Source organism: Anarrhichthys ocellatus, unplaced genomic scaffold (assembly GCF_004355925.1).
Source record: "Anarrhichthys ocellatus isolate YVR2014 unplaced genomic scaffold, GSC_Weel_1.0 scaffold7, whole genome shotgun sequence".
Classification (NCBI taxonomy): Eukaryota; Metazoa; Chordata; class Actinopteri; order Perciformes; family Anarhichadidae; genus Anarrhichthys; species Anarrhichthys ocellatus.
In genome coordinates this window covers 839,028-850,426 of record NW_022280037.1, presented here as the reverse complement: position 1 = coordinate 850,426, position 11,399 = coordinate 839,028, and the positions used below count along the sequence as shown (strand labels likewise).

At 45.3% G+C, this 11,399-nt stretch overlaps 1 protein-coding gene across 1 annotated transcript in view; it reads right to left on the bottom strand.

The window, feature by feature from the left end:
• The window catches only part of cnksr3 (cnksr family member 3), a 48,693-nt gene that overhangs the window by 17,402 nt on the left and 19,892 nt on the right, over positions 1-11,399 (bottom strand). The window contains exons 5-14 of the mRNA XM_031847108.1: positions 8,375-8,416; positions 7,396-7,515; positions 7,156-7,215; positions 6,334-6,402; positions 6,071-6,217; positions 4,739-4,863; positions 4,222-4,412; positions 4,042-4,128; positions 3,137-3,387; positions 848-885 (exon numbers count right to left, since the gene is read on the bottom strand). Of these exons, the coding sequence (XP_031702968.1) occupies positions 848-885; positions 3,137-3,387; positions 4,042-4,128; positions 4,222-4,412; positions 4,739-4,863; positions 6,071-6,217; positions 6,334-6,402; positions 7,156-7,215; positions 7,396-7,515; positions 8,375-8,416 (1,130 nt within the window). The remainder of the gene's footprint in view (positions 1-847; positions 886-3,136; positions 3,388-4,041; positions 4,129-4,221; positions 4,413-4,738; positions 4,864-6,070; positions 6,218-6,333; positions 6,403-7,155; positions 7,216-7,395; positions 7,516-8,374; positions 8,417-11,399) is intronic.

The following is an 11,399-nucleotide window of genomic DNA, read 5'->3' as shown; positions in this document are numbered from 1 at the left end:
GAGAGTCACACCTCCTCAGGCCCCACATCCGAGACCAGAGGAGACACAGGGCCCACGGATGACGAGACGGGGGGCAGCAATGCTCGCGTGTCAACGCGTTTCGCAGTGGGATGGGATCATTTATAGTTCATAACAGTGACATTTCTAAAGATTCTGCAGCCCGTGAAGGTTGTCTTGGGGGATGGATGGCGAAGGGATGGACACATTGGTGTGTGTGTGTGTGGGGGACCGTGTTGGAACGTCTTGCATACATGGTCCTGAGGGATAACGATGTCTCAGAAAAACACCAAAATATCATTTAGTAATAAACTCTAAATTGATTTAGCATTTAAAAGGTTGACATAACTACCAAAATGTATCTGCAGTTGAGATTATTATCAATTTTTGTCCAAAAAAAGCCAAATAGTGAAATCTATCAGGGAGTCTGTCAGGCTGAAGCAGAGCAGTGATGTGTTGTGTAGGAGAACAGTTCTAACCACGTTGTTGCAGTTCCTTACAAATCGACTAAGTATATTTAATACCTTACCTTTAAACAATTGATATACCATCACACTCGGATTATAACCGTGTTTTTTTTGCCCTACAGCTGTCACCATCCATGTCTGTCTCTCTGTGCTCCGTATGAATCTTAGCCTGGTTGTCTGTGGCATATTTTCCCTGATCATAAAAGCAGCCCACCCACTGACCCTGCACCCCGTGGCTTGTTTTAAAAGGATTCCACGGCCGCTCGCCAACACTCCCTGCAGGAAAACTAGCCCCACCCTGGTCTCGTTTCTCATTTGGCCTATAGACTAAGCGTGTATATGTGTGTGTGTGGGGGGGGGGGGGGAGATAGCGAGGAACTCACCGGTTGAGGAAGTCACTGCTAGAGTGCCAGTCAGGTCCCTGTGATACATAGAGATTCATGTGTTAACGCACGCTGGTGATGGAGTCGGACTATTGTGGTGTGGTTGCTCTGAAAGCCTGAAGCTCCATTGAGACTTAACATACCCTCAAAGCTGCTGTTGATCAGTACTCATTTCAAGATTATAACATAGGACTTTATGTAGTATATGCTAACAGTAAAACTGCTGCATCCTATCTTGCAGGCAGCTAATTTATGAACATATTTAATGTCCAGTACAAACTATTTTTTTGGCTAATTCAGTGTCAAATATGTAAATCCTCTCCAGAATAAATGGGGAAAAAAAAAGTAATAAAGAACAAAACATCCATCGAAAAAAAAACAAAAAACATTCCGCATGCACAATCTACAAATAATTGCACCCGTCATTCCCATGTGACCGTTTGTGATTTGCAGGCAGAAGATGTTAGTGGTTAGCAAACTTAGCAGTGGGTTAAACAGAGTGCAGGTAGTATTTAGGCAGACCACAGGTTTTCAGAAAGCGCAAATTAGTGAGGACCGCAGGCGACTATAGCTTGGCAAGCTTGGGCAGAGCAAGACACAAGGAAGGAGTGATAAGAAAAGAGGCCCCTCTCCATCAGTAGAGCTCATGCACAAAGAGACACAGGCGGAAGGGGGAAAGCGGTGAAGGGTGGTGGGTCGTTCTCGAAAGCAGTCGCATCTTAGGTTCCACGGTGAAAGCTGCGGATCCTTCCCAGGTTCACACTTCTTCCAAATCAATGAAAAAGGCGAAAAGCTGTCGGGCATAGTAATCCTAACCTGGGTTTTTTAAATGCTTAAAAGGCAACATATGTGCAGGGAATAAGATCCCCCTGATGGAAAAACCTGCTTTGACCATATGGTCCTCCAGCTGGAAATTAAAGTTCATCAAAGAGGGAAGTAGATGCATAACCCATCCCCATCTGAGACCAAGAGAACAGGTAACCTGACATTAGCTATCCTGTTTCACCGCATGCTTAAAAAAAAACAAAACAGAAGGGTTCACCTCAAAAGGTGAGAGCCCTCCGGCTCAATAGCTTGGTCCTGTATTCAGTGGAAGTGAATAATGACTAAAGCTGCCCTCCGCTGACAGATCGTGGTGATAAATGATCTCATTTTTGAGTATGTGAAGTGATACTAGAACAGCGTGTCGTTTTCAGAATAACATATCATCCCACATGCTCCATTAACGTTTCACATTAAGCAGTAATTCCACACTCCAACGGTCAAATAAAGACAATACAAAAGATCACTCACATGAACTGCAATTTTTAATAAAACGCTATTCAAAACTTACAAAAAGGCAGATAAAGCAACAACAGACACTTCTTCCCTGTATCTTCTGAAATAATACTGTCATTCGGTCTCTTGTGATCTGTGAGCTAATAGAAGGCCATTTGACCAGCGTGTCCTCAGAGAAAAAGACCGTTTATTGCTGTCAAGCAGCTGTGTGCATATAGGCCCTTTAGGTGGGTAATCTGCAGAGTAAACTGAAACACAGGATATAAAAGTTTACTGAAATAGAGTGCATATCTTTAAAACCAGCACAAATACCTGCCAGTGGCAAGATATAAACATCCTTTTACCAACTGATGCAGCATTGTCGACTAAAGTGACTATAAAAAAAATCTCTCTGAAGTATAATGCATAGCTTACAAGAGGCAACCTTTGGTCGAGGGTAATGCAACTAACGGATCACAAAAGTGTCATTTGAGAAAACATGTAGAAGTAACAGCACAGTTTCACCAACAGAATATGCTGTATTCTTAGAACTTATTTATGCAAATAAAATCAAAAGGAAGCAAATAGCAGGCTAGTTTTCTGAAGTATTAAATAATGGTACCAGAGAACATTTCAACTGAAACATGACAAAGCTTAATATGTACAGAGGAGTCCGTAGACGGCACACAAGGCCAAAAGTATCCTAAACCTGAACAAACTGTGTCTTCTTGAGGCAGCGATGGGGACGAGGAGGGTGGTGGGGCAGTGTTAAAGGGGAGATGATGTGATGTAGCGAGTACCACAAAAGCGAGTTTGGTTGAAGAGTAGTAGTTGGTAGTAGTAGTAACAACAGGGAAAATATGGAGGTTGGGGGAGAGAGGAGTGTGAGAAAAGCCGAAGCTGCCACAAAAAAACCAGCCGGCCGTTAAAAATCAAAGGCACTGAGGAAGGACAAAAGACGGGAACAGGAAGCCCCGGACAGGAAGCGCATCATCAGTGAGTCAATAGCTTAAGCCGCGTGATCCAACTGACCAGTAGTGAGCGTTCTGCCGTTGCACGCTTGGAGGCGGGGCCTACGGGGGCCTTTTTGATGTCCTCCTGGTAGGGGATGGTGGCGCTGTTGTGGAGGTCGTGGTTGGAGTAGTAGCGGCTGCCCCGGATGTGGTCCACCCGGACCAGGTGACGCTCCCCCGCGGGCCTGTAGGGTGGAGACACCGAGGGGACCTCCTCTGCAATGGTGGGGATCCTCTCATTGCTCAGGTATCTGTACAGGAGGTCCTCACCTGAGGCAGAGAGACAGCGAGACATCAGCTCAGCAGTGGCATTAGATGGAGGCTCTGGCTGTTTTAAGTCAAAGGCTTCTAGCATCTATTGCCTACAAATGTGAATCCAGAACAAAGCAGTGTGCAACATCAGCACTGATGTTAATTCTTTAGTGTTAGTTGGACCTCTTTGGAAATATGCTTATTTTGCAGAATTAGATAAGAAGAGCGATACCACTCTCATATCTATCCGTTCGATATATAGAGCTGGAGAGAGCGGTTAGCTTAGCATGAAGGCTGGCAACAGCTAACCTAGCTCTGTGAATTTAAATAATGCATGCTTTAATCTTTCATGAGATAATGGACGCATGTAATGCTCAATGAAGTTCTTTGAAAGTCTTTTTAATTGGCTGTAAATTGACCATGATTGACGGTGAATATGTAATCATCTTGATTCTACCATTATATTGTTTTTCTTCTGATTTTGAGGCTCTTGACAACTTAAATGTGCTCAAATGTCACTTGTAGAGCAATTGATGGCAGTGTTGTGTGCTATGCTTCTCTGCTTTTGTTGCTCATAATTTGTATGAACCATAAGTGTGCAGTCCTTGAAGTGAGGCTTAAACATGGAATCATCAGGGTTTCACCAGAACGTGAACGGTGTCTTGTGCGTACCTTTCCTTCCCTGGTTCCAGGGCTTAGCGTAGGGATCCACCACTCCAACGCAGGTGTCCGCGGGCATGGAGAGCGGCCGGGGCTTACCTAATGGCAAGAGTTTCATGTTCATCAATTGCCATAATTTAAAAAGAGATCGGTGGAATGTTTCTAAGATTCCCTGAATGAGAAACTACTGACCACCCGAGGACTTGTGCTCCCTCATTCTGGGCTGGATCACGTTGGCCTCGATGGGACAGCCGGCGCTCAGCTGGTCGTAATCTGCGATGGTGCAGCGTCTTCTGCTCTCCTGGTCCAGATAGGAGTTGGGTGACTCGGAGCCCTTTGGTCTTTTACTAATGCTGCTGTGGAAGGAGTCCGTTCTCTCCTCTCTGCGTGGAGAAAAACAAATGCTCGTTTATTTATTTATTACAACACCACATCCCACTCTGGTGGGAGCAGAGTGGGCTGAACACAAGCAGAAAGGAATGTGCAGTAGGAGGAGAGAGAGGTAAGGCGATCGCAGGTCAGGGACACACTCGTTATCAACCCGATGTGAGGGGTAGAATTGTGGCAACAGTTGACTAGGGGTGAGTAAGGGGCCGCTTACTACAGGCTGATCTAGTTCTTTTGTTGTTTTAAGGCTTCGTTCCCATGTTCCAACTTTAAGAACTCAACTTGTTGAATCAAATTAAACCTAATGACACAATAAGCTCACCGTGGGGTGTACGGCATTGGAGGAGGAGGGGGGATGTACAAGTTCAGGATAGCAGACTTCTCCTTTTTGGTCGATCCGTTAGCTGAGCCGCAGGGAGACTGGACTTTGATCAGGGAGGAATTGTTCTGAAAAACACACAATGTATCAACGTCAGTTTACGGTTGAAAACAGACAAAGTCGCTGCGCTCGGTTCAAGACTGAATATGACTTGCTGGCAACTGGGAGGAGTTTAACACATGTGGCGAGACATTTAAGTGCTCGAGTGCGTCTCTCCCCCCTCCCGAGTATAAACCTTCTTGTTTGAGGTATGGAAAGATTGTAAGCAAAGTTCAAAATAGTCGGCGAGACATGTACTTAAAACTGTACTCATTTACCACAGTTATGTCCTCCGACACTCAACAACATTGTGCCCGTGATGCGATTGATGACAAACTAACACGTCCCGTTTGGGCTCTTATGAATCATTTCCACCCACTTTTCTTGTCCAAATAGCTCCCAAGTGTACAAATGATACATCATTACAAAGCCAGCGTCATCCATTCCTCAATCAGGGTGTATGCTTGTCTTCTTCTGGAGCCCTATTATCTCAGATAAACTGAGATGTCTGCCTCCGATAGCCCGGACTACTTGTTAAAACAAGATGCTGCTGATGATGTTGACATTGGCCACCTCTGTGTTGAGAGGCTCTTTGTTGTTTTGAGAAACCCACTCTTTATCTGATATCTTCTCATCTTGCCCTCTCTGGCTATGAAACAGGCTACGCGTGATAAGACAATAGCAGAGCCTGTGATTTTGGTCGTGTTAGTTTACAATGGGCTTATTGTCTCCCTCTCTGTTAAAACGGGACTCAGGTGCAGAGATGTGGTTAAAAGCTAAGTGAAGCCTAATGTGTTCACATGAGGGAGAGCGGCAAATTGGATTACAGTCACATAACCTTATTAGCACAATATTTATCAGCTACCCCTGACCTTTGAGGAGGTCGAACCCAAATAACATGAATTATCTTAAGTCCTTTTGTCTTCTTTTGATGGCAACATCTGGGGCAATTTCATTCTAATAAACCAGATACAATCTAACCAGACTCCAACACTGTAGGCTGCCGGCTTTATCTCCGCGACTGAATGACATCGTGGGACTTTGTTTGCCCCCGATGTTGTACGTGATTGAGCCGGCGGCACTTTCAGGGTGGCTCTGTGACACTTGTCTGAACTTGCTGTTTTTCGAACCAACTCCCTAAAAAGCTGATAATTGGTTGACAATGACTAGACGCACAGGCGTTTGTAGATCTTCCATAATGAAAGGAGTAAGAGTGTGTTGTTTGTGTGCGTGTACCTGTTGTACTGCGGGCTTCCAGCGCATGTTCTTGAGTGGGGCGGGGGTGAAACCTGTTGTGCCTGAGGGCCTCTTCTTCAGGAGTAGAACCACACCCTTGGGGTCCTCCCTCAGTTTGACAACCAGGTTTTTCAGCTGCCAGCCCACCTGGTTAAAAACACACAAACACCATTAATATCCACAGTGTGTACTCAAATTGACAGTACATACGGTCAAATATTTAATTATCCAAAAGGAAAAAAAAAAAAAAAAAAGGTTCCTACCACTGTCTGCTGGTTGACCTGGATCACCTCATCACCAGCATGGATCTTCCTGCTCAGGTCTGCTGGTGACTAAATAACAAACAAAGTAAAAGGTCAAAGCCCGATAAACCACTTTCATAAAACACCGACACATCATACTATTTATAAAACTTTGTTGAAATTGGACCTACTTTAGTGCCAGCCCTGTCTGCCTTTGAAATTCTCTCTTCAAAGAGCAAATATTTGATAAACAAACACTCTTGAGTTCAATTCGTGAGAAAACACAAACACTCTCTGCATGTATGAATATCAGTTGAATTGTTTTTCATGTCACACGGATGTCAAACGGGATTAACTAGTTATTACTGGTGATGATTCAGGCCCTGATTCACGATTAAGGACCGGAGGCGTGAGGATCCAACCATGGCCGTGATGCTGGTGTGTTAGTCACTGACTGGTTGTCTCAGCGTGGGGAAAGGTAGGACGTCTTTCTGTGGAGGCAGTGGAGGCTTCTGCACTCCAGTAATCGGTAAATATGACAAACAGTTCCCTTTATGGATCAGCAGTTCTTAACTCCCTCGGATAACTCAGCGTGCCCTCAGTAGAGGAGGAGGACAATGAAGAGGAGGATGAGAAAGTGAGAGTGAGGTATTTTTATTCCACAAAAAATGGAATAGTAAGGAGTGGTAACAGACATATGACATTACGATGGGCAGCAATGCAAATGACTAACTGCCTCATTCTGGACTACAGTCTGTCTCACAGTCTTCTCACTGGTTCAAATAATTCCAGCATTGAAAGGGGCTGAATGTATTCTTGTGGTCAGCATACTGTCATACTTACATGTTCTGTGGTTCCTGTGATGACATGTAACCCATCGTAGGTAGACTTGATGTACATCCCCTAGGGGCAAAAAACAGTTTCAGTAAAAATACAATACTCCCAAAGGGAGAGACACGTATGACGGCAATGTGAGGTTGACAATTTGACACGCATCGCATGCATTCCTGGCCTGCACACTCGGAAGGGAAAAAAAAATTTAAAAAAAGATGAAGGAAAAAAACAAGAAGCAGCATTCCTTACCAGACCCTCTCCTGGTTTGATATCGGTCAGCTGGACCTCATCCAAGCAGGCCGACTGGCTCATCAGGGGGTCAGAGGTCGTTCTCACGGTCTGATCACAGATGCTGTTCAAAATCTTAGACTGCAGAGCAAAAAAGGCAAAAGAAAGTTCATCGGTAAATAAAACGCACAATACTCTACTTCTCACTGTGATTCTAAGCACCGTGCTGAATACTCTAATGGTGAATTGTGCCTCTTATAACCATTGCGTGATGTACAGGCTGGAACAAGCAAGGTCGCACTGCTACTTGCAATACGAAGACCTTCTCCTTCATTAGTACGTTGACCTAGTCCCTCTGCACATGACTCTCTGAGTGTATGTTGATGTTTAGTGCAAGGCTTAATGGGCTTAAAGGGGACCATTAGTGCCCTATTAACTGGACGTTCCAGTGCACGCACGCACGCACGCACACGCACACACACACACACACACCACTGATCAGTCCTATGCACATCACACCCCTTTTCTTCCTCGTTTCAGGACAAAAACTGTCATGTCATCATTAGAGAGGGGGGGGTCCTATCTGTGACGTCTCTGCTCAGGCACACGCATTTTGTTTTGAACACATGGCGTACACTTTATGTAGAGGAGACGAGCATGACAGAGGGAGGAGACTCGGCTCTAATGTGGACTTGACTTGGGTTGTCTGAGAGAGAGACAGAGTGCTAGAGGAAGCCCAGTATTAGCCCGAGGGGTCTGGAGAGCGTCAGGAACAGGAAATACTGATTGATGGCCCGGGGCGTATTAGAGCCGCCTCCTCTGTTGGAAATCCTATAGCCCCGTCTGCTCTATTCAGTCAGAAAAAAGGACCTCGCTACTGAGAGCATGTCACACATGTAAAAAAAGACATTTACCCAAACGATCTACCAGACCTAGGAACTTCAGGGTCTCGTATAGTTTACATTAGCAGAACCGAAGAGAAGAGATACGGTATACTTACAACTTCCAGGATCTTCTCTTCCATCTCGTAAACACTGCAGTCCTGTTACACAGAGGACAGTGATGACAGATTAGGCTTGTGAGCAGTAAACAACAGGAAAGAGGAAGAAAAAAAAAAAAAAAAAAGTATAGGGGTTGGGTAAATACGATATAATCAGCATTCCTGATATAGAACTGAGAAAAATGTAGAACAGTCTCAAACAAACAGCTTTTTAGATTCAAACCACCTCTCTGCCTAAATTCTGGGGTAGGCTATAATTGCAGAATGCGCTATGTGGTTCAGTAAAATACATTGAAACGTGAATACCATACCAACACTCGTAGAGTAACAATGTGCCAATGACATGGTGAAAAAACAATTGGTGTTTCATCCAAACAGTGATATGGTTTCCTGCAAACATTTGGATGCAGGAACATTTGGATGGGGGGGGGGGGGGCAGGGGGGGGCGGGGGTTTCAGGAAGCCAAACGAGATCCAGTAGCTGTGATCACAGTTGTTTGGGGGGAAGGATCCAACAATAAAATCAGCAAAGTCAGCTGGGAGACTGTCCGCTTAAGTGTCCCGACACGGCACTCACAGACTGCAGCTGGACTGGCCACAGCTGAGGCAACAGCCTCCCGGGACAACTGTGTTGTTGATGGTGAAAGGGCCCCTGGTTCACGGTGCGTGTGGGGGTCCCTGAAATTAGCTCTATGCTGGAAAAATGCCCGAAGGGAGGCCATCCATCAAAACACAGGTAAAATGCTTCTGTCATAACTAGAGAGCACAAGAAAATCGACTTCAACAAGTCTCTTCTATCTCCAGAGAGGCCTCACAAGCCACAAGCCTTTGTCGATGCAAAGTAAAGGGATGTTGGCGTTGTGGCCCTCACAGTATTAGTGACATGCACAGACATGTGCCGCGCACAAAGCCGGCTCTGTTGCTCGTTGTGCATCCATTGTGCAGACAGCGAATGGGGGTCGAGCAAGTTTTTCCATATTTCCATAGCTGGCACATTCCACTGGGCTAAAGGGGGGGGCGTCTGTTTTCACAATGCACTTGGCTTGTCATACTGTTAGTTTGTTTGCCTCGAAAGGATTTGAATGACTTGAATGTCTGTGGCCGTGAGCGATGGCCTCGCATCAAAGCAGAGTACATCCAAGGCTCCCAAAATATGATTTTTGATCAGCGTTTGAGTGCCTGTTTGAAGAATTAATCTCTCTTGGTAAAGTAATATACACATGACTTTACCACATTCCCCCTGCTTGGGGGCGGCAATATAAACATTATGTAGGAAAAACCCAATCATTTCAATTAATTTGACATATATTGGTCCCAAACTCATGTTTCCCTACAATACATTCTTTAAAGTCAGCCAAGAACATATGGTGGTTTCTGAAAGAATTTGGCTTTGCTAGTGTAAACATGCGACTGCATATTTCTTTTAGAGACTGGTCCATGTTTAGATGACTGCACTGTTGACCGAGCCAAGAGGGATGAGCTAAAAATACATATTGCGATGTTTAGAGGTCGCGAAACAAAAAACGGTATCGGTGTGTGTGCTGCAGACATGCTGTTGGCATACCTCCCATCAAGTTTTAACATTTACGGAACATTTCTCTTGTCTCGCAGCACCATCAAATCATGTGAAGACAATATCGCAGATGATCCCTCTAAGGTCTGTTCGTGATATCCAGATGAATCCCTTCATCTTTGTCAAAACTAAAGTCCTTCTAGTACACGGGATCTGGATAGTAACTAAGCGCTGAAGGAGGCTGAGGGACAATTCCCTGGGTGTACTGATCCCTCATGTTATGGACTTGATCCCACAGCCGGTGTGGATCAGATGACTCTCAGTGTGCTGCTCTCTGGGCCTTTGATCTGCCAGCAGAGCGGATTTGCATGGTCGAGCAATGAAGTGGCTGAGAGAGAGAGAAAGAGAGAGAGAGAGAGAGAGCGAGAGAGAGAGAGAGGGGAGTGCTGGCACAGTGCGGGAACCTGCAGTGTAGCTGCCTTTACACTGAAGTGAAATAAAGACTGTGTGACATCCTGTTATTCATAATGTATGAACATATGATGGATACATTTGCTAAAGTTCAGGGTTTGGCCTATATAATGGAATCTTTTTTTTTTTTTAACTAGATAACTTCATATCTGAGCCAACATTTCAGGAGTGGGAGGCGCTGATAAAAGACACGGGGGATCGATATAAAAATGTGGTTCGTTGAAAGAGAATGACCTCCACGCTGACGGGTCAGCCAAGATGGCTGATGCACTCACGGCTTTATGGACGTGCCCCATTGTGTGTGTACACACAGGCTTCATTCAGGCAGAACACATAAATTGTGTGACCTGAAAAGCCCTAATTCTTGGCTGAAGTTCATGAAGGAGCCGGGCAAACCTCATGCCGTCCTCCCCCATCATAAAACTAATCACTGCAGCAGTCTCCTGCGCAACCTATTTTATTAACCAGGGGCTCAAGGGAGGCTAAATGGTCTAAAGAAATGAGAAAGGAAGCCAAGAGTCTGCTAACTCCGTGTCAGGTTAGACACTTAAACGATGTGATGAGTTGGACAGAAGCCTCCTCATCAGTGTTCCTGCAGTTGCACACGAAGCTACGAACGGAGGACCAAACTGCATCTCTCCTCCAGTTGTTGGAGGAAACTAATCCCTCCAGTCTTACAAGACTCTTTCAGCACCTATTCTACACCGTAACCTCTACACTACCCGTGGCAGTGTGGGAAACGTATACCCCCCCCCCCCCCACTTCCCCTGGAAGACCATGACCGAGGCACGCACAGTAAATCACCAGAGGCGCTGAAATCCCAGACTGTGGCGAGGAAATAGGCACTCTGGGAAAGGAATTTATTTTGATGCAATAACCCCCTAAAAAAATGACACCTGCAGTGTCTGCAGCCACTTTCGCTGGCCGCGTAAAATGAGTTGCTTATCGGGCTTTGCTTTAAGGCGAACCCTTTAGGGAAAACAAATTTCACATACAAGCTAACGCCTTTGATCCTGAAGAAAAGGCCACTCACCAGCTCCCT